Source organism: Bos javanicus, chromosome 10 (assembly GCF_032452875.1).
Source record: "Bos javanicus breed banteng chromosome 10, ARS-OSU_banteng_1.0, whole genome shotgun sequence".
Taxonomy (NCBI): Eukaryota; Metazoa; Chordata; class Mammalia; order Artiodactyla; family Bovidae; genus Bos; species Bos javanicus.
The window spans coordinates 81746295-81773346 of NC_083877.1; the positions used below are offsets into that span (position 1 = coordinate 81746295).

Genomic DNA, 27052 nt, shown 5'->3' on the forward strand with positions numbered 1-27052 from the left:
AAGATGGGATGCCTTGTGGTGACACCATCTACTGCTATCACAAAATGTGTAACAACCACAATAAACTAGGTCAATACATTTTTGATCATAAAGCAAGGAGTGCCCCCTGAGCAGATACAAAACAATTAATGCACAAGGAGATCATTGAGGCCAATATGGTGTGGAAATTCAACATACAAAAGATGTCTTTCTTCAAATGTTTTGTGTGAAAGAGTAAAGCGTGAATATATAAACAATTCCCAATCTAAAGTAACACAATGCCATAATTCAGATAACACTGTTAAAGGTATCAAGTATTAGGAAGCCAGCTCCCACTTTGGGAAGGATACAGTTGATATTGGAGAAGTAAAAGATGGCACCCTGTGGGCTCTAGGCAAGGTATGTATAAGGAGCTGTGTCCGTTATTTGACCCTCAACTCTGTAAATTAGAGAAATGTCATTAAGAGAGGAGTATGCAATGATGAAAAACATTGCAACTACTGGTTGGAGTATTGTGACTTTACATGGAGAATGCAAAATAATGAAGCTTGTAGATAATGACAGAAGAGTACATTTTCATAACTACAATGTAGAGAAAAACCTCAAACAAGACACAAAAAAGCATTAATAATGGAGGAGACTGACAAACCAAGCAATGTTAAAATTAGAAACACTTGATCATTTTTCAGTTCAGTTCAGTTGCTCAGTTGTGTCCAACTCTTTGCGACCCCATGGACTGCAGCACACCAGGCCTCCCTGTCCATCACCAACTCCCGGAGTCCACCCAAACTCATGTCCATTGAGTCGGTGATGCCATCCAACCATCTCATCCTCTGTCTTCCCCTTCTCCTCCTGCCCTCAATCTTTCCCAGCATCAGGGTCTTTTCAAATGAGTCAGCTCTTCGCATCAGGTGGCCAAAGGATTGGAGTTTCAGCTTCAAAATCAGTCCTTCCAGTGAACACCCAGGACTGATTTCCTTCAGAATGGACTGGTTGGATCTCCTTGCAGTCCAAGGGACTCTCAAGAGTCTTCTCCAACACCATAGTTCAGAAGCATCAATTCTTTGGCACTAAGCTTTCTTTATAGTCCAACTCTCACATCCATGCATGACCACTGGAAAAACAACGGCCTTGACTCAACAGACCTTTGTTGACAAAGTAATGTCTCTGCTTTTTAATATGCTGTCTAGGTTGTTCATAACCTTCTATTAAAAGGAGCAAGCATCTTTTAATTTCATGGCTGCAATCACCATCTGCAGTGATTTTGGAGCCCAGAAAAATAAAGTCAGCCACTGTTTCCACTGTTTCCCCATCTATTTGCCATGAAGATGGGACCGGATGCCATGATCTGAATGTTGAGCTTTAAGCCAACTTTTTCACTCTCCTCTTTCACCTTCATCTTTAGATCTTCTTCACTTTCTGCCATAAGGGTCGTGTCATCTGCATATCTGAGGTTACTGATATTTCTCCCGGCAATCTTGATTCCAGCTTGTGCTTCTTCCAGCCCAGCGTTTCTCATGATCATTTTAAGTCACCATTAAAGGGTAAGAAGGCAAGCCAGAGTGGACTTACACCCTGGCTTTAAAGATACATTTAAAAACAATACATGTAAGGACTCTTGTCCATGCAAACAAAGGACTCTTCTGACTCTGGGAAACAAACAGACAAAACATACTTCACAAAAATGGACACACTTCACAAAAAAGAATATTCAAATAGTCAATAGTCGCAGGAAAGAATGCTTAATTAACATCACTAAATCATCAGGAAATACAAATTTCAGCCTCAACAAGATACATAAGACGGGTGGTAGTGGTGCTGCTCAGTCACCTAGTCATGTTCGACTCTTTGTGACCCCGTGGACTGCTGCAAGATAGGCCTCCCTGTCCCTCACCATCTCCCAAAGTTGGCTTTTCACATCAAGTGGCCAAAGTATTAGAGCTTCAGCATCAGTTCTTCCAACGAATATTCAGGCTTGATTTCCTTTAAGATTGCTTGGTTTGATCTGCTTGCTGTCCAAGGGACGTTCAAAAGAGCCTTCTCCAGCACCACAGTTCAAAAGCATCAATGCTTTGGCGCTCAACCTTCTTTATGGTCCAACTCTCATATACGTACATATAGTCAAAACTATAGTCCAAAACTATATGGACCTTTGTCAGCAAAGTGATGTCTCTGCTTTTTAATATGCTGTCTAGGTTTGTCATAGCTTTCCTTCCCAGGAGCAGTGTCTTTTAATTTCATGGTTGCAGTCATCATCTGCAGTGATTTTTGGGGTAGCTTTTAATATATACAGAATAAACAGATACGTGTGCAGACATATGTGTATTCATTCATGTCACACACACACACACATTTCTTTTCTTTTTTTTGGCTATGCCATGCAACATTCAGGATCTTACTTCCAGAACCAGGGATTGAACCCATGCCCCCTGTAATGGCAGCATGGAGTCTGGAGACATCCCCACCAGGGATGTCCCAGTATATGTCTATTTCTTAACTCTATCATCTAAAAAAGCCCAGAAGCCATGCACCCCAGTAGCAAATGAACACACCTAGCACACAGATCTTGATTTCCAAATATATTCTCTATTAAAAAGAAGGAGGGACCCTTAGAGAAATGGCTGACTCGAGGGTTTCTGAGATGAACTTGGGGTATCTTATTGTGCCAAAACACAAAAGATACTCAAGGAATGACAGGATTATGTCAAAAGGACCACAGGAATCAGTTTGAACCGGTTCCCATTGGCCCAGTCTGGCACAATTTGAGCATCAGTATAAATTAATGACAATGAAGAAATAACAACACATTGAACAAATAAGATTCCAGGTGTCTACAGTGATATAAACAAGTAAGTACTGGGGTGGGGGCAGTGCGGGTGCAGCTCTTATTTATAATAGAAAGCCAAGTAATAAACACAGAAAGAAAGAAGAAATTAGAAAACCACCATTTGGCAACCCTAATAGTAAGAAATGATTCAGGTAAGAATGATCAATGAAAGCTGCCGGAGGGTAAAATTTTGAGGAATAACATGGCATTTACAGAGCCTCAAACTACTCCCCCACCCCATATCCCCACCTCATGATACTTAAAATTATGAAAAGAAAAATTCTAACTTTACAGTGGAGTACCTGACAAACACTACCTTAACCAAGTATTCCAAGTTAACATCACCAGCAATGGAACAAATAGCTCATGCCTCCATAAGCATCTTTTCCATGGTATTCCTAACAAAAGTACATGAGGTGAATTTAATTATGAAAATGTATCAAACAAACCCAAACTAAGAAACATTCAACAAAATAACTGGCCCAAACTCTTTAAATATTAAGTCATGAAAAACAAGGAATTAAAGAACTGTTCCAGATTAAAGCAGACTAGAGAGACAAGACAACTAAATCTAATGTACAATTCAGGATATTCTTTTGCTGACATTCCTGGCACCACTAGCAAGACCTAAAAAAGACCTACAGATTAGATAATGGTATCATACTGGTTTAATTTTGATAATTGTGCCAAGACTATGTAAGAGAATGTCCTTGATCTTAGGAAATGTACACTAAAATTCTAAGGGGAAACAGGTATCACGACTGCAGTTGTCTCTCAATTCAAAATAAGAGGTGTACATATGTATTATACATATGCACACACACTCACAGGGCTTCCCTGATGGCTCAGTGGTAAAGAATCCACCTGCCAATGCAGGAGACACAGGTTTCACCCCTGGGTCTGGAAGGTCCCCCGGAGAAGGAAATGGCAACCCAATCCAGTATTCTTGCCTGGAAAATCCCATGGATGGAGGAGCCTGGTGGGCTACAGTCCATGGGATTGCAAAAGAGTTGGTCATGACTAAGCAACTAAACAACAATAATACACATTCGCACATATAGAGAGACAGAGAGAGACAGCAAATGACAGCAGGAGTTAGAGACAAAGATTAAAGAATAAACAAACATGGAAAATGTTGTTATATGGGGAATTTGGGCAAAAAGTATATATGGAGGAATTATTTGTACTATTTCTACAATTATTTGTAACTTTTCTATAACCTTGAAATTGTCAAAATTAAAAAATCTTACACAATTCAGAAAATTAGATATTTCATAAAAGCAAAAATCAAAGATAAGAAATTATTCAACCACTTAAAATAATGAAACACCATTTTTTTGCTACTTTGCACTAAAAATGTGTACTGTAATACTTAGTGTTAGTGAGATTCTGGAGAAGTTGGTATTTTCATATTTTGCTGTTACAATAGTTAACAGCAAAACTTTTGAGAAAAACAACCTGGCAATATGGACTAACAGCAAAAAAAAAGTACAGATTCTAGTGATTCTACTGCTGGGAGTCTATACTAAGGAAATAAATGCTAAATGTAATCACTGCATGCGTGCATGCTAAGTTGTTTCAGTCATGTCCAACTCTGTGCGACCACATGAACTGCAGTCTGCCAGGCCCCTCTGTTCCTGGGATTCTCCAGGCAAGAACATTGGAGTGGGTTGCTGTGTCCTCCTCCAGGAGACTTTCCTGACCTAAGGATCAAACCTATGTCTCTTGCATCTAACCTGCACTGGCAGGCGGGCTCATTACCATTACCACCATTTGGAAAGCCCCGAAATCACTACAGTCTTATTTAAATAATGCAAACTGGGAAAAACTTAAGTACAACACAGGGAGAGTTTAAGAAAACAGATATAATCATTCAAAGGAATTATTCAGTCAATAAACTATAAACAGTCTATAAAAACTAAGTAATCATGGCATAGTGCATCAATTCAGTTCAGTTCAGTCGCTCAGTCATGTCCAACTCTTTGCGACCCCATGAATCACAGCACACCAGGCCTCCCTGTCCATCACCAATTCCTGGAGTTCACCCAGACTCACGTCCATTGAGTCAGTGATGCCATCCAGCCATCTCATCCTCTATCGTCCCCTTCTCCTCCTGCCCCCAATCCCTCCCAGCATCAGTCTTTTCCAATGAGTCAACTCTTCACATGAGGTGCCCAAAGTACTGGAGTTTCAGCTTTAGCATCATTCCTTCCAAAGAAATCCCAGGGCTGATCTCCTTCAGAATGGACTGGTTGGATCTCCTTCCAGTCCAAGGGACTCTCAAGAGTCTTCTCCAACACCACAGTTCAAAAGCATCAATTCTTCGGTGCTCAGCCTTCTACACAGTCCAACTCTCACATCCATACATGACCACTGGAAAAACCATAGCCTTGACTAGACGGACCTTTGTTGGCAAAGTAATGTCTCTGCTTTTGAATATGCTATCTAGGTTGGTCATAACTTTCCTTCCAAGGAGTAAGCGTCTTTTAATAGTGCATACAACAGACAAAACATGATAAAGTAAAACAGTATGAAGAGAAAAATTACAAACTATGGTTTTAAAAATATCTACACATAGGAATTTTCCTGGTGGTCCAGTGGTTAAGACTCCATGCTTCCATGCCACACAGTGAAGCCAAAAAAAAAAAGAATCTACACATAGAAAAAGAAGACAAGGAAAATTTACAACATTGCTATGGTATTTGTGGGACATTGGTTTCAGTGAATAAGGTTGTTTTCCCTTTATCTTTCACACTGTCAGTAACTTTACTATTTTAATACTGAGGAATATGCAACTAAGAATAGAAAATCAGCTTAGTTACTACTTTAACAAAAATCCTTTGTGTCTGCAAAATGTACCTGGAAATATTTCAGAGGGAAAATAGGGGGGCAAAGTCAAGATAAAGTAATTTATACAAATACCTTTATTTTGTTTTTAAACATATATAGCAGTAAACATGTGAGACAGGAAGCTGCTTAAGTCCAGAAGGGAAAAGGTTACAAAAGATACATTAAAAATATTTAGGTTGATAGCATGAGCATCCTTAACATCCTTTCTTAAAGAATAAGCACATTCTATACAAATGATTGTGACAAAGAATTTTAAAGTTCAAGAGCCTGTCACAGTAATGAGGTAAACCGTGGCCAAGAGGAGTCTTGCCAGCTTCTCTCTTCTCCAATACTCACTGGAGTCTCATTCGTTTTTCAGGTGGGCCTTTAGTGCCCACTGTCTGTTGCACATTCTTTGCGGTCTCCTTCTCCTCAGATTTTACAGTCTCTGGTAGAGGTTCTGCCTCTTTCTTTGTCTGATCCACTAGACATCAAAAGCAGATATTTTTTGGAGGGGATGGTGGGTGGAGGGATGAGACCAGTTTAGACAATGGTTAATGTGAATGGTTCAGACTCTCGAATTCACTTAAACTACTTATCCCAAGTTCTAGATTTAGCTGTTTCATCAGGCAGATGTTTAAGAATCAATTCATTTTACCTGGTAAGACCCAAAACCTGGTAATACAAGCAAATTATGATACAACCTCAAATCACCTCAGCTTTTCCACGCATCCTCAATACCTATTCATCCCACTCCAATTCATCTTTTAAATACTACTATAATTACCACAAAAACACCATCTTTTGGCAATTCAGCAAATCAAAACAAAGGTTAGGAGTAACAAATTACCATTAGAGAGTCTAAAAGGACAAAATGACAATTCATCTCACATGTTATAGTTATTATTTCAAGTTTAGTAAGAGTTATCAGATGAACCATACCTGGGACAGGCTTTTCTCCAGACTTTTGCTGTAAGTTTAAGAGTAGGGGAGGGAGGTGGAGGAAAAGGAGAAAAAAAACAGGGAAGGTTAGCAAAGCTTTCTTCTTCTTGACTTCATAATTTTCATTAAAATTATACCTGCATGCAAATTATATTATAAATTATTTGATGAAGAAGAACTACTATCCATGTACCATAAAAAGTAAACTTATTCTCTACTTCTTAACCCCCAGTTCCAAAAAGACACAAATGTAAAACTAGAACCAAAGAATCAAACATTTAAAAAAAAGAAAAACCTTGAACATCAATAAAGTCCTTTGTGTCTGCACTGAGGCTACAATTTTTTAAAAAGTAGCTAAGGAGAATCCAATGAGAGGGAATAATGGAGCTTTTCAAAACTCCATAGACTTACTTGCTTAGGGGAAACGAGCTATAAGTAAGCAGAATGAAATCTGGATGACTGATTTTTAAAGTTGGCAGGTATCAGAAGTAAAGAAAGAGGTATTTTTCTCTGAATATAAGACTTCTGTTGAGTGAGTACACTATTAGAAATCAAACTGCAGGAACAAATGACGGGGGCACTAGGAGTCAGGAACAAGGTCAGATCCTTCATTCAGCACAGCAATTCTTAAACGTGAGTGGGCCCTGTCGTCTCTAGGATCTCTTTCCCAAGTTAAATGCTTTAAACACTTTTCTCCTCCCCCGCTCCTTCTTCGTCCTTAAGGCTCACAACCTACCCTTCACCATCAGCCAAGGAAGGTGTCAACATCCCAAACTCTCTCCCTTCTGCTGCTGCTACTGCTAAGTCACTTCAGTCGTGTCCGACTCTATGCAACCCCATAGATGGCAGCCCACCAGGCTCCCCAGTCCCTGGGATTCTGCAGGCAAGAACACTGGAGTGGCTTGCCATTTCATGCAGACATACATACATGAAAAATACTTCTCTATACTTCCCTGTCATCTCAGAATAAAAGTGTTCTAATAGAACACTTAATGCCTCTATTTGTTTTCTGAATTTCCTTCTGAATTTACATGCCCTCCCTAAGCTTTCTTTTCTATTCCTACAACTAAAGGCTTCAAAATTTTCGGTTATCATATGCTCCAGAGTCATGCTGCCCACTGCCTACCAACCCACTCCAACTACAAGTTCTGGGAACCACTACACTTAATAAGACCAAAACTGAGTTTTCCATTATTACCCACTGTACAGAAAAGGTTAACACAGAAGGCCTGAGGCTTTGATCCTTAAAAGGGCCAGCTTGGAAGGTTGGCCTTTGACTGATATCTGGAAACTTGGATTTCAGGAGGGTTCCCACCATTTCCTAACTGATAACAGCAGTTAATTATGCCTAGACTGTATTTACAACGCTGTTTTTGCTTCCTTCAAAGAATGTGGTGGAATTTTGGTATGTGCTAGGCGCGGGGGTGCTAAGTCCCTTCAGTTGTGTCCAACTCTGTGCAACTCTATGAACTATAGTCTGCCAGGCTCCTCTGCCCATGGGATCCTCCAGGTATGAATACTGGAGTGGGTTGCCAGGCCCTTCTCCAGGGGATCTTCCCAACCCAGGGACTGAACCCACATCTCATGTCTCATGCATTCGCCAGGCAGGTTCTTTACCACTAGTGCCACCCGAGAAGCCTACATGTGTTAGGTAAAGGGCACCTGAAAAACCTCCCAAAACCTGGGCACCAAGTCTCTAACAGACTTCCTAGGGCAGAAACATCACAAACACGTTGATGCATTTTCACTGTTGAAACAAAAGAGTATATCCTGTATGACTCTTGGGTTATGGGTTTAAAATAGTGACTGAATACTGGACTATAGAGTTAACAATAAACTCCTTTATGGAGCATATAAAGTTCTCCTAAATATGACTTTAATCCAATTTTTAAGTCTCATATTTCACCACTCTTCCCTTCATAAAACATATAAAAGTAATCAAACTTCAGAGTATTTTCTGGTTCTTTTTTTTTTTTTTTTTTTACAAGTACACTACAGTATAACTGATATGCAAAAACATGGCACATATTTGATATACACAACTTGGTGAGTCTGGACATACACATATACCTGTGATACCATCATCACAATCAAGGTAATAAACATATCCATCACCTCCAAGATTCCTCTTGCTGCTTTAGTTTGGAGTTCTGTGTGTTTGTGTGCATGCACGCTAAGAACACTCAACATGAGATCCACCCTCCTAGCAAGTTTTTAAATGCACAACACTGTAATGTCAACTATAAGCAGTATGCTACACAGCCTATCTCTACAACTTATTCATATTCATAGAGCTGTAACTACATCCTTTTTACAACTCCTTATTTTCCTCTTCCTTCATCCTCTGGCAATCACTATAATGTTTCTGCACCTGTAAGTCTGACTACTGAATATTCTGGATACCTCATATAAGTGAAATCATACAGTATTCATCCTTAGGTGACTGACTTATCTCACTTAGCACAATTATCTCCCGGGTTCATCCATGATACCACAAATAGTACAATTTCCTTTTTTTTCTAAGACTGAATAATATTTAACTGTATGTCTATCCCACAGTTTCTTTTTTGGAAGTTAATTTAAGAGTTTATTATGGTGTATAAGTCTCATTTTAAAAACATCAGTCCATCAAACCATGTAGAAATAAGTATGCAAAAAGTCTACAAAACAAAACATACTTTAAACATGTTTAAGTAGAGAAGTTATCTGAAATTCTGGATTTTCAGTCACTTAATTATTTGCATTATTATGCAATGGCAGCCAAATAATCCTTAACTTCAGTTGGGGAAAGCCTCCTAAATCCAGCTTCATTGCAGATTCCAACTTCTATATTATCTTCTGTCATATGCCCTTCAAAGCTTTCCTTTAGGGTTAATATGACTGTATGAATGGCATCTTCAAGTTCCAGATCTTCATTATATCTTTTCTCAAGGAAAGTTTTCCCATTCACATAGTTCTTTCCCATTGCTGTGGCTTTCCAGACAAAGTAAGCTCCAGATGGATCTGACTGAAATAAATATGGCCATCCTTCATTCCAACTACAGATAAGTAAAGAAACTCCAAATGGGCGAACACCATCTGACTGGGTGTATTCCATCGTGGAAGCTACTCCCTGGACCAGCTGAGCTCTGGGAATGGGCTCTTGGTAAACGAGACAGCACTGTTGAGCTAGTTTTCAAGCTCTGTGCACAAGTACCCTGTAATCTGGGCCCATGCCACTATACACCAAACCTATATGCTTGGTGACTGGTTCCACTTTGTGGACACTTCGCTCATCATACAGAATGGATTTCTGTTTCTTCTCAGTTGCCAAGACCATGCCACTTGCAGCTTTAATTCCCACTGAAGGAGCTCCTCCAGCTACAGCAGCCAAAGCATATTCTATTTGGACAAGTTTACCAGACGGGCTGAATGTAGTCAGCAAAAAGCTGTAACCACGCTCTGCCACCTTTACCCGAAGACCTTATCCCAGTTTCTTTATCCATTCATCTGTTGATGGACATTATGGCTGCTTCCAGATTTTGGCTATTGTGAATAATGCTAAAATATTCACAATAATTATAAATGTGGGAGTACACATAACTCAGATTTCAAACTATATTACAAAGCCACAGAAACCAAAACAGTATGGTACTGGAATAAAAACAGACACAGAGCAAGGGAACAAAACAGAGCCCAGAAATAAACCCATGTTTATATGGTCAATTTACACCACACACAATAAGTAACTCAAATGGATTAAAGACTTGAATGTAAGACCTGAAATCATAAAACTCCCAAAAGAACAGACAGTAAGTTCCCTGACATCAGTCCTGGTGATGACTTTTTGGGTATGACACCAAAAGCAAACATAAACAAGTGGGACTATATACATCAAACCAAAGAGCTTCTGCACAGCAAAGTAAATCATCAACAAAATGAACAGGCAATCTACAAAATGGAAGGAAATAAGTGCAAATCTCATATCTGGTAAGAAGTTAACATCCAAAATATATAGACAACTTATACAAGTTAACAGCATAAAACAAACACTTCAGTTAAAAACTGGGCAGAGGACCTGAATAGGTATTTTTCCAAAAAAGATACACAGATGGCCAACAGATACATGAGAGGTGCTCAACATCACTAATCATCCAACACAGCACTGTAAAGCAATTACACTCCAATTAAAAAAAAAAAAAAAGACAACTGGTGAGAATGTTAAAAAAAAAAAAAAGGACGGGAGGAACACTTGTGCACTAGTGATGGAAATCTAGTGTAGCCACTATAGAAAACTGTATGGAGGTTCCCCTAAAAATTAATAACAGAACTACCATATGACCCAGCAATCCCATTTCTGTGTATATATTCAAATGGAGTGAATACAAGATCTTGAACAGTCACCTGCATTCCCACGTTCACTGAAGCACTATTCACAAAAGTTAAGATATAGAAAACAACCTATACATCTGTCAACAGAAAGGATAAAGATGTGATGTGTATGTGTATGTGTGTGAGAGACTTATGCGATACACACACACACTGGAATATTATTCAGCCATGAGAAAGGATATCCTCCCATTTGTGAAAAAATGGATGAACTGAAAGAGTATTATACTAAGTGTTGAATAAGTCAGACAGACAAAGCCAAATATGGTATCATTTATATGTGGAATCTAAAATATTCAAACTCATAGAGAGAAGAGTGGTTCCCACCAGTGGTTGAGGGAGTGGGGGAAATGGGGAGATGCTGGTCAAAGGTAAAAGATGAAGTAAATTCTGGGAATCTAATGTGCAACTTGGTGATTACTGCTAGTATTACTGTAGTATATATTTGAAAGTTGCTAAGAGTAAGGAGATCAAACCAGTCAATCCTAAAGGAAATCAACTCTGAACATTCATTAGAAGGACGATGCTGAAGCTGAAGCTCCAAAACTTTGGCCACCTGATGTGAAGAGCCGACTCACTGGAAAAGACCCTGATGCAGCAAAAGACTGAAGGCAGGAAAAGAAGGGGACAACAGAGGATGAGACGGTTGGATGGCATCACTGATTCAATGGACAAGAGTTTGAACAAACTCCAGGAGACAGTAAAAGACAGGGAAGCCTGGAGTGCTGTAGTCCATGGGGTTGCAAAGAGTCAGACATGACTGAGTGACTGAACAAGAGAGTAAAACTTAAATGAACTCACCATAAAAAAGAAATAGTAATTATGTGACATAACAGAGGTATTAGCTAATGCTATGGTAGTAATCATTTTGCAATATATAAGTGTATCAAATCCACAAGTTGTACATGTTAAACTTACACAACATTGTACACCAGTTATATCTCAATAAAGCTGATAATAAAAAGTTTATCCCTGTTTTTTGATGCTATTTTAAATGGAATTTTCTTGCTACTTTTACTGATAGTTTGTTGTTAGAATACAGACATGCAACTGATTTTTGGGTATTGATTTTATACCCTGAAACTTCACTGAATTCATGTATTGGTTCTAACAGTTTTTTAATGGAGCCATTAGGGTTTGCTATGCAAGCAAACAATTTTACTCCTCTCCTATCTGAATCCCTTTATTTTTTTGTTGGCTATTTCTCTAGCTAGGCCTTCTAATACTGTGTTGCATAGAAGTATGGAGAATGTAATCTTTGTCTTGTTTTTCATCCTAAGAGAAAACGCTTTGTTCTTCCCAACTGAATATGATAGCTGTAGGTCTGTTACAAATGGCTTTTATTATGTTGAGGTATGTTCCTTTCATACCTTTGTTTTTACCGTAACAGGATATTGAATTTTCCCAAAAGCTTCTTCTGCATCTACTGAGATGATTATGGGATTTTTATTCTTCATCCTGATAATGTAGTGTTTTATAATGATTGATTTTGGTTTGTTGAACCATCTCTGCATCCCAGGGATAAATCCTACTTGATCATGATATATGATCCTCTTAATGGGCTACTGTATTTAATTTGCTAGTATTTCATTGAGAATTTTTGCACGTATTTTTACTAGGAGTATTGGTCTGCAGTTTTCTTGTCTTGTAGTGTCTGTGTCTTTGGTATCAGAGCAATGCTGGCCTCATAAAATGAATCTGGAAATGTTTCCTTCTCTTCAGTTTTTTTGAAGAGTCTGAGAATGGTGTTAATTCTCTTTAAATGTTTGGCAGAATTCACCCATGAAGTCATCTCTTCCTGGACTTTTCTTTGTTGGGAGGTTTAAGATTACTGATTCAGTTCTCCTTACTCATTATTGGTCTGTTCGGATTGTCTATTTCTTAATGAGTCAGTCTTTGGCAGGTCATGTATCAAGGAATTTCTTATAGGTTAACCAATTTCTTGGCATATAAACTGTTTACAGTAGTCTCTTAAGATCATTTTATTTCCATGGCTTCAGCAGTAATGTCTCAAATTTTACTTGAGTCTTTTTTGTTAGTCTAGCTAAAATTTAGTCAATTTTATCTTTTGAAAACACCAGCTCTTAGTTCCTTTGCCTTGTTGTTGTTTGCTTGTTTTTTAAATTGAAGTATAGTTGATTTAAAATGTTGTGTTAGTTTCTGGTGTACCATTGATTCTTTTCTATTATTTTTCTAGTCTCTATCAGTAGAAGTTAAACAACACACTCCTGAACAACCAATAGGCCAAAGAAGGAATAAAAAAGGAGAATCAGAAATTATATGGAGAGAAAGGAAATTGAAAACATAACATATCAGAATTTACAGGACAGCAAAAGAAGTACTATGAGGAAAGTTTACAGTGATAAAACCCTTCATTAAAAAGAAGGAAATATCTTGAAAAATATAACTTTCCACCTCAGGAAATTAGCAAAAGAACAAACAAGGGATTTTCTTGGTTTCTGAGTATATTTTCATCAATAATTTTTCATGTTTTTTGTTTTGCATTTTCCATTTCCCTTTTCTAAATCAGCACTGCCCCCCCCCCAAAAAAAAATGTGAGCCACAAATGCAACTATATATGTCATTTTAAATGTTCTAGTAGTCACATTTTCAGAAACAGATGAACTTTAATATTTTTAACCAAATGTATTTCAAATAGTATTCTAGACATATAACCAATATTTTTAAACTAGATATTTTATACATACTTTTATGTACTAAGTCCTTGAACCCAGTATGTCTTCCACACATATCACAACTCACTATGGACTAGGCGTGTTTCAAATGCACAACAGCCACATGTGCTGAGGGTCTACTGTACTGTGTAGGTCTAGAGGTTCTGCCTCCACCATTCCTAGTATATACTATGTACTCAGAGAATGAATGGTCAGCCACACCTAATCTCTTACACTCTGTAGTCACGACTCAGTATCTTACATACAGCTGTAATTCACTGATTTATTTATTCAACACACATTGTTTCATCTTCAAGTCCAATTCATGAGATTTCTCTAGACTGACTTTTCTGAACTCCAACTGGGCCTCTGCTGCCTTCAGTACCATATCACCATTCCAACAGCACATTTCATCCAGTAGAGTCAAAGAAGGGGGAACGGGAGGTCTGTTCTAAAATCATCTCAGGGTGTGAAAACTCTCAATCAGAAACTACCCTTGAAAATCTCTTAAACAGGCCCTCAACAAGAAAAACAGTATCTATGACCTTAAGTCTAAGTATCTAAGTTGTATCCAACTCTTGCGACCCCATGGACTGTAGCCCACCAGGCTCCTCTGTCCATGGGATTCTCCAGGCAAGAATACTGGAGTGGGTTGCCATTTCCTTCACCAGGGGATCTTCCTGACCTGGGATTGAACCTAGGTCTCCTGCATTGCAAGCCAATTCTTTACCAACCAAGCTATGAGGGAACCCCATCTATGACCTTGTGTGTATACAATCCTGTAAAGACAAATAAGAGCTGAGACAAATCATGAGAATAACATGTTCACATATTCCATTTCACACCTACTTCTCTGCCAAAGCTCATTCAGTAGACCTGCTATTGCTGTTGGAATACCCAAAATAACATAATAAAATTCATTTTAATTTCAACACCAGTACGACATAAGCCTATTTATTTTTACTCCTGCCTCCTCCATTTGTTATGCAAAACCCTCCACATCAAATGTGCTATTGTGTTACAAAAGTTTAAACTATTCTATCATTTAATGACTTAAATATCCACTATATTCAGGCTAGAAGGTAGCATACAGCATGACAGCATGAGTTCCAAATTCTAGTTTTGTTACCAACACTTTCAGCAACCTTCTGAATATATTATCTATAAGCAGGCCTCACAATCTGTGAGGATTCCATAAGGAATTAAACTTCAGAGCACAGAATAGTATTAATTAGATTCCCTTTACCCGTTTTTTCCATTAAGTCCTTGAAAAACTTTCAATTCAGAGTTTTTATGTTTAGATCACATCCGAAACAGTTTTTACTTAAAAATTAAAATGTCAGGAAAAAGTGTTGAATCAAAATTAACCACATGTATTCTCATTACCTGCACAAATTTGGGTGGAAATTTTTGTCTAAGATCTAGGAGCAAAGCATCCACACGCTGTCTCTGGAAAATAGAACTTGGTTCTTCTTTCCTTTTGACTTTAGGTTTGACTTTATCTATTAAAATATGAAGTCCAAATCAAAACACTAATTACTTTGGTGCCTTATATTTCACAAATCTTTGTCTGCCACAAATATATTCAAATTTCATTTTTTTTAATGGCTGCTATTCCAAAGGCAATCCCCCCAAATACATTAAACATAGCATAAGGACAGAAGCATTCAAACTCCCTCTCTGAAATGAGGTTAAAATTCTAACATTTAAAAAGCTGACATATCTTTTAAAGATATTTCAGTTTTAGCATGGATAGACACTGTTCTTATGTTTTCATAATAATTATGAAATAAATAATTATGAAAAACTTTAAGGCTACATTTTCCATAATTATCTAACACATTCTGATTATGTCTGAAACTATCTTATGTTTACTTTAAGTGTATTAAATTTGTTTTTCCCACAAAACCTAATAGGCACAAATGGAAAATGTAATTTTCATAAACTTAAGTTACCATACTCAATTATGAAGACTATAATCCACTAAAAATCAGGACAAACCAGACAACAAAACATCATGAAGAGAGAAAAGAACTTACAAGAGAAATTCTGAAATTAATCACATGTGGGCGTTTCCCTGGGAGGGGAATATGCTGGTGGGTTGTTTCTAAAGGAAGCGTTCCAGTTAAGTTTTACTTCAAATACTTCATTAGGGGAAAGAGCTCTTGGGAGAAGTTTATTCAACTCATGCAAACTTTCCTAAGTCAAATGTTGTCGCCAGCACCTACTATCAAGAATAAATACAACCACATCTCAAAGACCCTTTATTCCACGGGTCTGAATTTTATTTCAAGGCTACCTTTTCCATAGTAATTCATCCTAAGTTGCTATTTCTCTAAAGAGAAATGCAGAATATAGGTATACTGCTGTAGATATGTTTCTAGAAGTATTTTTATTGGCAAAATATGGTACAGAACAAGTAGTGGATTAGCAGCTATGGAAACTAGACAGCTGGCATCACAACAAGTGGTCATATGGAAAAATCAGAAACAGACTGGTAATGGAGATATGGCTTTAAGAGCATCTCCCCTAGTTCAAAGACTCAGATTTAGGTTGCAGGCTTCAAGATGACTCAAGAGTTAAGAAAGAAGGAAATATCATCATTACTCTTTCCTCATCATGATTTCCCGTATGTTTTCTAAATATTTTAAAACCTTGAATCAACTTATCAATGACGTCACTTACCAAAGAGATTAAAATTTATACCTGCTGTTGCTATGGGAATGCTATGACTACCACATCTAGTTGCAAGAAACCTAGCTCTGACAATGTTATCATCCTATGAAATTTTCCTATTAGAGGTAAAACACACCAAGAAATCACTGATAGCCATTTTTCGAAAGAAAAACAGCTTCATCCTCCGAGTAACAAAAAGTGTTTTAGGAGGGTCCAGGTGTCCCACCTACCTTGCTCTTCGTGATCTTTGAAGTGCCACCAATACCCTTTGGAAGGGTGATATCGACAGTATGACATAGCTTCATCAAAAGCTGACTGAATGCCATGCACTGCAGTAAGCTGATAAAGGGAAAACCAATTTTGAACTTTTCATCAGTCATCCATAATTTACAAAGTAACTACACAGTATTACATGTGCAAAGACAGTAATTCTTCTGTTTTTCAGAACCTGAATCACTATGTATCTGGGGCTGTGGTATATACTTTGAACATGGAGCTGGCCCACAGGAAGCAATGCTTAAGACATTCTAATGGTCAACACTTTATTCCAAGGGAGAGGAGTTCCTGTTTAATTCTTGGAAGAAGGTAGTTCAGCCAGAAGTTTTCTGGAATGTTTAAAGAATGTAAAGACACTTACCACTCTAGAGTTTATAACTGACCCCAAGTCTGGTGCCTGATAGATCACTCCAGCAATAATATAGTAATCAGCCAGTGGGATAACTAAAGCAGTGGGAGAAACAAACGTTTATTAATACAGCTATGCACACAAACTGCTAAATACACTTCCTTAAGAACTAAAGTTTGACGTTTTCCCATTTTAAAGCTTAAGGTGGGATTTGCCAATTCCTGTTTTTGTAAATAAAGTTATATAGAAAAATCACCACACCCCTTCATTTGCATCATTATCTAAGGCTGCTACAGCACTAGTGGAGTAGTCTCAGAGACCATGAGGCCCACAAAGCCTAAATACTTAGTCTTTGTGATGTGGACCATCACAGAAGTGTGCTAACTTTTGCTCTAGGAGCAGTGCTTCTTAAACTTACTGATCATCTGAATCATCTGAGTATCTTGTTAAAATTAGACTCTGAGTAGTAACGACAATGCATTGCTAACAAATTCCTAAGTGATCCAATGCTGCTGTCAGTCAACCACACTTTGGGGAATAAGACCTTAGAGCACGAGGATGAAGGTATCAGACGCACTCAACTTGGTTCTGTGCTCCAGTCCAAGGTTCTAAGGAATAAAACAGCTGCGAGTGAGGCTGGTGTCATCATGGGTCACTTCTGTACCTGGAATCCTTCTATCATGGAAACTGTGTCCCTGGGGAGGGACTCTGATCTTTGATTTTGAAAGTTAGTTTGGATTCTTGACTCTGGAACCACAACTTCATTAGCAAAGTCATTCTCTGGAATCAACACCAGGGTGAAGGTTGTTCCCAAAGGTCTTGAAGAGAATATGTGATTTAGGAGATGTAGCTGATCATCTCTGGAATGAGTGACTAGCTCTTTGATTCAAAATCAAGTCTGAATTCTATACTCTCCATACGATTTCTAAAGCAACTTTTTATTTGGTAACATAACCCAAAGATCGGAGAAGGCAATGGCACCCCACTCCAGCACTCTTGCCTGGAAAATCCCATGGACGGAGGAGCCTGGTGGGCCGCAGTCCATGGGGTCGGTAAGAGTCGGACACGACTGAGCGACTTCACTTTCACTTTCATGCATTGGAGAAGGAAATGGCAACCCACTCCAGTGTTCTTGCCTGGAGAATCCCAGGGACGGGGGAGCCTGGTGTGCTGCCGTCTATGGGGTCGCACAGAGTCGGACACGACTGAATCGACTTAGCAGCAGCAGCAGCAGCAACCCAAAGAAGACTTTTGGTTCAATGTGTCGATGACGGTTTTCAACTGATCTTTTATGAATCTGGTGCAACTGCATCTACCAGGAATTAAACATGATTTCCTTCTGAGAGACTAGAATTTTGACAGGCATGTAGAGGATGTAGAGGATATCTACATGATCAGCCCTCAATAAAAATTCTGGACTTAAGAGTCTCTAAGGGTCTTCCCTGAGCAGACATCTTATGCATGTGGGGGTGCATTTCACTACTGGAGGGAGGGTGGACTTGGTGTGGCCCCTCACAGAAGGGAAAGCATGGGAAGCCTACACATGGATTCCTATAGATCCCTAAAACAGAACCCAATCCAAAAACATAAGAACATACAGCTCAGGAGTCAATATATCATGGTATTTTAAGAAGAAAATAATACCTGAAGTTTACACATTTTACCTTGAGTAGGGGACTGCCGCTGTTGCTTCCGAATGATAAAAAGAATGGGCTCTTGAGCGTGTAAAAGGATGTATTCCACTCCAACCATCTGACTGAAAACAGGAGACAAAAATTCAGAGATCTATGAATGCCCTACAAACAATTCTGCAGAACATTCAATTATATAAAAGCAGAGCAACATTGTAAACAGGATAAAACTGCCTATGTGTGATATTAAAAACTGGCTGTTCAATAAAACTGGCTGTTTTTCCCAGGTAGGTGGAGCACAGATAAAGTAAGATTTGGTTTTTAAACAACAATAAAATTTCTCTATAAAAATTCATGATGAACTTGTGTTAAGAGTATTTTCAGTCATGAAAGTACACTGAACTTACATTTCAAAAAAGGCAACTAAAATACCCACGATGCATCTTGACCAAAGAGATCTACAAATATATATAAAATATTAAAATATACATGAACACTGTATCTGTCCTAATTATATATCTCTACTATATATTCTACCCAACCAGAAAACATCAAACCTTATCCTCACCTCCAACAAATTTTCTTCTGACATACTATATTTAAAAGCAACATCAAGATGCTTCAGTAAATGTACATATTTACCTCACAACGAAAGCTATTTAAAATACAAGAAATTTAATTACCTGGAATCCACGCTCCCCATGTTTAGCTGACAGATGAAAAACTCTATTACCCAGTTGTTTCAGAAACTTTTGTATCAGTAATAAATTCTTAACTATTTAGTATCTGAAGTCTGAAGAATCTTGCTTTGTATTTGTATGGCTAAAATTTTACTTGTCATACAAAAAAAAATGTTCTATAAACGGCACTATGGATTAAGACATTAAATTAGATGTAGAGGAGATAATAAATACAGTTACCTGGTTAAGGACAACAGAGCTGCATTGTTAAAATCAATGACATCTACATCTAAACTTCATACTGCATTTTAAATGGACTATAATATAGGAAGTTATAAAGAAAAGACTTCCTAGGTTACAAGTGACTACTAATAATTCTTTTGCATGTCAAACTTGTACAAACAAAACTCCGGTTCTTCCAAAACTTCTACTCTGTACTTCATGATCCACAGCTGGAAAGAAATATTCATTACAAAATCTGTAGCTGGCAAAGATGCTACCTTCTTACTAATAACTTACTTTAAGTGCTCTAAAGTTAGCCTCTGCATTTTGACCACTTCGTTATTACATGTCCTGTCATAAAAAGGATTACTTCTTTCTGAAAAATAATCCAGGACACTTCCACTGTTCAAAATAGGGATCCAGGAACTGTCAACCCAAGAGATTCCCAGCAGATTATCTTTAAAAAAAAAGAAACAAAATGATAAAGGATGAGAAAAGAGAAAAAAATCCAATCCAACAAACATTTATTATGCATATAACATAGGAGGCACTATGAATATAAGAATGTCATGGATCCTAAACTATATACCCTCACAGTCTAACAGAAGTGATAAGTATGCAAGAAAACAATGATAACACAACATTAAGAACTATAATAAAGATGTGAATAAATATATTATGGGAGCACAGTGGAGTGAGCAGAATACCTCACCTGAGGAAGAGAAATGACTTTTCCTGGGGTGAGGAGAAGGTGGGTTTTAGCAGGTGAGTTTTGTGTGTGTGTGTGTGTGTGTTCATTTACTTTAATAACACTACATTTACCATGTTATCACCATGGAATGTAAATTCAGGTTAGACGAGAATTCACAAGTACAACAAAGCATTCTGTGATATACCAAAGTTTGTATAATGTCTGACCAAACCAGCTTGCTCATCAATGACTTCCATTGTAGGGATTTTATTTAGTTGATGATACTTTTGGAGAAAATAAACATACTGCACACATTTAAAAAGTGTTTTTCATTTACCTTTGCATTAGCACTTAAAATACATGTTTCAAAATAATTTAAAATTATTCTAATATAACAGCAGCAAAATATAATTCTGCAATTTACTAAAGAGCTAAAAGGGATCCACAAGTTAAGTTACTCTCATGTTTATGATTCTAAAATAAATACTACTTCAAAGTGGCTTTGTTACCAGCTTTTTAGTTTTGGTTTAAAAACACACACAGACTTGCAGGGAGGTTTATAATGTTGTATTCCATGCACTGTTCTGAAAGGGTTCCTCAAGAGCCAACCAGCCCTTAAAACAGTACTCAGTCCACAAGGCCGTCAGAAAGTTACATTAACTGGGGTAAACAGGATTCCTACACTACATCAAAAGCATACGATATTCTGCAGCAACTGGGAGCATTTTCAGGATTGGCATGTTGTCTTCTTTAGAACTAATTTCAACAGAAGAGTTTAAGAAGGTGGACAGGTACCACTATCAAGTGTATTTAAAAGTGACATGTTTCTTTTGTGCTGGTCTGACTCCCCTGAATGACCTAGCCAGTGAACTAGTCACCAGTAACTTGGTCACCAGGCAAATCAAGCCTGCAAGAAAGGAAGCCAATTTTCAAATTACCATGTTCTTGTCTGACCCAAACAATTTATTTTCAGCATAAACATATAACCTCAATATGAGATGTCTAACTAAAGCAAGCACCACCAAGACGACCAAGACAGCATCTCCTCTTCTAAGGTTTAGGTTTCCCCCAGAATTATTGATACAGGGAATAGCCCATACTAAGAGTCATTGCTCCCACAACAAAGCCTTGGGCTGCCACACGCATGTGGATCAGGTGAACAGACATTTTAGTATGTCCCCTGCTCTTCAATCTATATAATCCATATGCAACAATTGCTGCAAAACCTGCCATTCCAATGGGGACAAATGGTGCCTCTCTAGCTTTTCGGATAAGTTTAGATCCCTGATCTTCATCATATGAAGAAAGAGAAATATCTGTGTCGCTTGACATAGTGATTGAAGACTCTTCAGACAACTTCAAGACGTTTCAGGTTCCTACCGTATTCTCAGCAGGTGAGTTTTAACACGATATGTTAAAGAATAGATAGAGGCTCACCATGGAGAAAAGAGAAGCAAAGCCAATTCCAAGCAGAGAGAATGTAAATACAAAGGTAGGGAAATATAAAAATACATGATTAAAGGTTTAGGTGAAGAAATTTTAAGACTTGAAATCTAGAGAAGTCTTTATTGGAAATCCTGAGTTTTTATAATGCTGGCAACTAATTCAAAAATTTTCAAACAATACTCATGTCAAAGAAAACACATCCACTGTCACTAGTCTGAGATCTTCCAGTTAAAGAGACAGAAATAAGTTAGGAAGCTATTATTATAGATGAGATAATAATGATGTAAAGGGGGCAAATGAAAAGTTGAATGCCCTTAATTACAGCCATACAATGTCATATTTTAAAGAATTAAACCTTCAATTTTTCAAAATGGAAAAAGAAAAAGACAGACATGGAAAGTAGGGCTAGACAGCTTTAACTGAGCTTTTACTGGTTAACAGCTACAATGTTTCCTAACACCGACAGTACCAAGTCCCACTAGGTGTTAAGTCATGGATGTCAAACTGCCTATATAATACTGGTTGAAGGAGGTAGAACTGAAAACTTCAATCTCTTCTAAACTGTATTTCTGGCATCTATAAAGAAATCAGACCTAATTCAAGGTGACAAGCAATTTAGAGGAAAATCAATCAAATTGAAAAAGCAATTACACAAAGGTAAAACATGCTGTGTACATTATAAAGTAAAGGAAGAATAGATGAAGCATGTTAATGACCAAATAATCAGTAGAAATCACTGAGATAGCCCATCATAAATGGACCATGCCATAAACAAATATTTAACAGGCCAGGAAAAAACATTTTCAGAAAAAGAAAGGTTTTCCAATGAAAAACAACTAAAGATAATCATTATTTTCAGCTTTAAACACTACAGTTACTAAAGTTGTTTTCCTTAAACTTTCTCACACTTTTCTTTTTTATTTACTTAGGTACAATTATATAAAAGCATTTGCAGAAGAACAATTTGAGGTTGGTTTCTCCTTTACATAGTAACTATGTCTATATGGTGTTATAAGTTATCACAAACCATTATAGTATCACAGATCATTTCAGCATAGGCAGAAAAATAATCTGCAGAAGCAAATAAATGTATAATTATAGATTCTTCCTATCCACAATTATGGAGTGTTAATAGATATGGGCATGAGGCGATGAGGACCTAGTGGAAGGCAATGGCAATATACAGCAAGATAAAAACAAAAGAAACATTTCTAGGAGGGAAAATAGACAATTTTCTGAATGACCAATTATAAAGTCAGCGAGCTTGCTGCTGCTGCTGCTTCGAAGCCGCTTCAGTCGTGTTCGACTCTGTGCGACCCCATAGAGGGCAGCCCACCAGGCTTCCCTGGGATTCTCCAGGCAAGCACACTGGAGTGGGTTGCCATTTCCTTCTTCAATGCATGAAAGTGAAAAGTGAAAGTGAAGTCTCTCAGTCATGTCCGACTCTTAGCAACCCCATGGACTGCAGCCCACCAGGCTCCTCGGTCCACGGGATTTTCCAGGCAAGAGTAGTGGAGTGGGGTGCTATTGCCTTCTCCGGTCAGCGAGCTTAGGAACCAGTAAATGATTTATGAAGGTGTAATGAATTCAGCTTGAATACACTGAGTTTACATATGGAATCAGACTCTCAGAATTAGGAAAAATTACAAATGTCATCTGATCCAAGTGACTGTTCAGTTAATTCTCTCTACAATTTTCTTCACCTGGCTGTTTCTTGATCAGCAATTTTATGTCATATTTTCCTCATTTAGTAAACTAGTCAAAGATAAAAAGTAAGGTGAGTATGACCTGGAAATAAATACAGAGAACAGTATTTTCCACTTTTGAACACTAACAGTACAGACACTAACTACTTTACCCAATAACTCAAGATTGGTACTATTATTAATATTAGTTTACAAAAGAAAAACCTGAAATACAGCAAGGTTAACTCGTCAAGGTCACAGAACCACTAAATGGTAGACTTGAGATTTGAAACCAGGCAGCTCAGCTCCAGAACCCACACACCTCTACACTTGGCGGCCTCAAAATCAAAATACTGAGTCAGGAGAATTTCTAAGAGAAGTCAGGGCTGATACCACAGATTTTGAGACCACTAGTAGAACAACAAGTGCTGTCCTGTAGAAGAGGTAGTCTAATCAAATTCATTTCCTCTTCTCCACTCCTTTTGCCAGTATCACATCTAATCTTCCAAGTGTCACTTGGACAGCAGCCTCCTTAAGGGGCTTCCTGTCTCCAGATCTTCTCTCAATCCTATTCAGCCTTAAAAATGCCACTTATACGTTTAAAAAAAAAAAAAAGATTGATTTTATTATTTTTGGCTCTGCTGGGTCTCTGTTGCTGTGAGCGGGCTTTAGAGCAGGGGCTATGTTTGCTGCGGTGCATAGGCTTCTCACTACAGTGGCTTCTTTGTTGCAAAGCACGCTAGCCCACTAGCTGTGGCCCATGGGCTTAGTTAGTTGCCCCATGGCATGTGGAATTTTCCCAGACCAGAGATCAAACCTGTATCCCCTGGACTGGCAGGCAAATCATTAACCACTCGACCACCGGGGAAGCCCAACTTGTACATTTTTGAGTGAGAGCTGCATAATACGTCATGATATTCTATGCAAAATTTAATTACGTCACTTCTTATTTAAAGAACAGCAGTGCACCTACAGTCTAAAAGAACAAGGTCCAAATTCTTTAACATGGCATTTCACAATCTAGCTCCACTATTCCTACTTTACTGCCCACAATTCACCATCACACAGCTGAATGGCACAAGGAAAAAGCAGTGACAACTATAGGACTTCAGGCGAGTTAACCTCCCCATGCCTTACTTTTCTCATCTATAAAACAAGGATTATTATGTATGTAAAAGGTTTAGAACATTATAAAAATCCAGTGTCAATTTGATGATGATGGTGGTAGTGCTGATAGTCAATTTCATTTAAGATTAATATGACTGACCTTATTTCTGGCTTAACCAAGGCTAGCCTAGTTTGGGCCTCTTTTTTCTTTTTTTTCTAGTTTATACACTTTTTTGGAAAAAATAGAAACCTCTTTCTCAAAAGGGTATAGGTTTACCAGAAAATTCAAAGGGTCAAGTTAGATTAAACTCATTTCAAATGTTACTAATTTCTGCAAAGTCTTTCTCCAGTTTGCAAGGGAGAAATAATGGTTTCTTTCTCTATGTTCTCATAGCAGTTTCTATATACTTCAATTACTAATTATTAATAACCCACAAATACAAATGTGTTCCTATTAAATGATGACTTTTTAAGAAACTGGGGCTGTGGGTTACTAATCAAAACTAGCACAGGATCTGACTGGTAAGAGTTAGAAAAAGTTTATTAATTCATGATTAAGGGCTAAAGGTAAGTTACTCTACTGGTCATAAATTTACACATACTCCAGTATCCAAAGATGTTCGTTTACAAAATAGTTAACTGGGTGGTGTGTGGCTGTAAAATAGAATACCTTAGCTCTCCCACATAGAAACTACCTAAGACCACAGCCCAGTAAAGAGAATACACTACCAAAACAAGCAGACTCCAACTACTACTTACCATCTCCACTGTTACCACCCTAGTCTGAGCTATCCCCAAATCCCCATTCATTACAAAAATGGCCTTCTAACTAGCCTCCCTAATTTCACCATTGCTCTCCTACACTGTTCTCAGCAGCCAAGGTGATCATAAGAAAAAGTAAGTTACATTATGTTCATCCTCTTTGGTCTGAACCCTCCAGTGGTTCTCCGTTTTTACTCAGAGGAAAAGCCAAAGACCTTACAACAGCCTACAATTCCTATATGACCACATCACCAATTCTCTCTGACCTCCTCTACTTCAGGCCTCCTCACTCACCCGGCTTCAGCCATACTGGCATCCTTGCTGTTCTGACACACCAGACACATTCCTACCTTAAGAGTCTCTGCAATGGCCTTAACAAATCTAAATAAAAAGTGAAAGTCGCTCAGTCGTGTCCGACTCTTTGCGACCCCATGGACTATACAGTCCATGGAATTCTCCCGGCCAGAATAATGGAGTGGGTGGGTAGCCTTTCCCTTCTCCAGGGGATCTTCCCAACCCAGGGATCGAACCAGTTCTCCCGCTTGGCAGGTGGATTCTTTACCAGCTGAGCCACAGGGAAGTCTAAAGTTATGAAGACTAAAGTCTGATAGACTTTTTATTTTTTATTCAATTGCAAGCGAGAGCGTGTTAACATGGCCCTAACAAAGCTCTCTGACAACAAGCGAGTAATGAAATTAGGTACTTGATATTCTCACTTATAATGAAAGAAAAACATATAGTAAGCATTATTCAGAAATGCTGAAGATCACTAGACATTTTTACAATATATAAGTGACAATATATTTGCAATGCATGTGCCAGACTCCAATTTGGTCAATAAAGAAAAAGGAATATCAAACGTCAGGATTAAGGCGGCCCCCAGGCCAAGTTCCAAGGATGAACCAAACCCTGTCGGCGGCTCATTACCCCACCCGCTTCTCTATCCAAAGGCCGTTCCTTCACCCGGATAGAGAGCCCCAGCCAATACTGACGGAGAGATATGTATGTAGAACAACACCGCAGCTATCAGGGCTCAAAGCCCAGGGCTTCTTCCAACCCCCTTCGTTTTAACGTTTCTAAGACTCCTGAAGAGCTGCGAAAATCTAGGCGGTTTTCCGCCAGATTAGACCTTCGAGTCGTTCAGAAAAAAACAATCACAAGAGCTTGGCAGACATCATAAAGGAACCAGAATTTTGCCCTCAAGAGCTATAAATCCCTAAACCAGGCCCCAGACAATCAGAAAACAAAGGATGATAACACAGGTTACCTCGGATATCCACCGCCGCCATAACTCCGAAAGCGTTCTCAGGCCCTTCTTCCGGCGCAGAGAGAACGTCACAACTCAGAGACGAAAGAGGCTGCAGAGCGAGCGGAAGAACGTTGAGGAGGAACCAAAAGAGGGCGAGGCGAACAGAAGAGGGGGTGGAGCGGCGACGGGGAGAGGGCGGGACTCAGACCGAGTGGGCGGGGCTAGGAGGCGGAGTGGGGAGGGGAGGAGGGGATGGGAGAGCCTTGCTGGAAAGAGCTGCTGCTCCTGCTGGATCGTTTCAGTCGTGTCCGACTCTCTGCGACCCCATAGACGGCAGCCCACCAGGCTCCCCCGTCCCTGGGATTCTCCAGGCAAGAGTACTGGAGTGGGGTTCCATTTCCTTGTCCAATGCATGAAAGTGAAAAGTGAAGGTGAAGTCGCTCAGTCGTGTTCGACTCTTAGCGACCCCATGGACTCCAGCCTACCAGGTTCTTCCGTCCGTGGGATTTTCCAGGCAAGAGTACTGGAGTGGGTTGACATTTCCTTCTCCATGCTGGAAAGAGAGAGCAGATTCAAAGAAAGGAGAGGTAGAAGCAGGAGATGCTATCGGGTTAAAAGTTTGAAGACTTTGAGAAAAAAGGGACTGAGCAGAGGCCTG

The 27052-nt window shown here is 38.6% G+C and overlaps 2 protein-coding genes and 1 pseudogene across 3 annotated transcripts in view; all 3 read right to left on the bottom strand.

Annotated features, from left to right (window-relative positions):
* Positions 1 to 26534, bottom strand: part of MED6 (mediator complex subunit 6) — a 48161-nt gene extending 21627 nt beyond the window's left edge. The window contains exons 1-8 of one of the 2 annotated variants that reach the window (XM_061429283.1): positions 26413 to 26531; positions 19752 to 19911; positions 18586 to 18677; positions 16934 to 17016; positions 16527 to 16635; positions 15007 to 15122; positions 6578 to 6605; positions 5713 to 6119 (exon numbers count right to left, since the gene is read on the bottom strand). In XM_061429283.1, the coding sequence (XP_061285267.1) occupies positions 5989 to 6119; positions 6578 to 6605; positions 15007 to 15122; positions 16527 to 16635; positions 16934 to 17016; positions 18586 to 18677; positions 19752 to 19911; positions 26413 to 26434 (741 nt within the window). In that variant the 5' untranslated portion in view covers positions 26435 to 26531 and the 3' untranslated portion in view covers positions 5713 to 5988. Of the gene's footprint in view, positions 1 to 5712; positions 6120 to 6577; positions 6606 to 15006; positions 15123 to 16526; positions 16636 to 16933; positions 17017 to 18585; positions 18678 to 19751; positions 19912 to 26412 lie in introns of those variants that run through there. The other variant, XM_061429284.1, reaches the window with a different exon arrangement.
* Positions 9233 to 11870, bottom strand: LOC133255469 (proteasome subunit alpha type-2-like; annotated as a pseudogene).
* On the bottom strand, positions 20698 to 21562 carry LOC133254909 (HIG1 domain family member 1A, mitochondrial). The gene has a single exon (XM_061429285.1). The coding sequence runs from the start codon at positions 21475 to 21477 to the stop codon at positions 21220 to 21222; it is 258 nt and encodes an 85-aa protein (XP_061285269.1). The 5' UTR covers positions 21478 to 21562; the 3' UTR covers positions 20698 to 21219.
* Positions 26535 to 27052: the final 518 nt, after the last annotated feature.

Bases quoted from the DNA above. Each gene is read 5' to 3' on its own strand.
- LOC133254909 (XM_061429285.1), bottom strand. From the start codon at position 21,477: ATGTCAAGCGACACAGATATTTCTCTTTCTTCATATGATGAAGATCAG.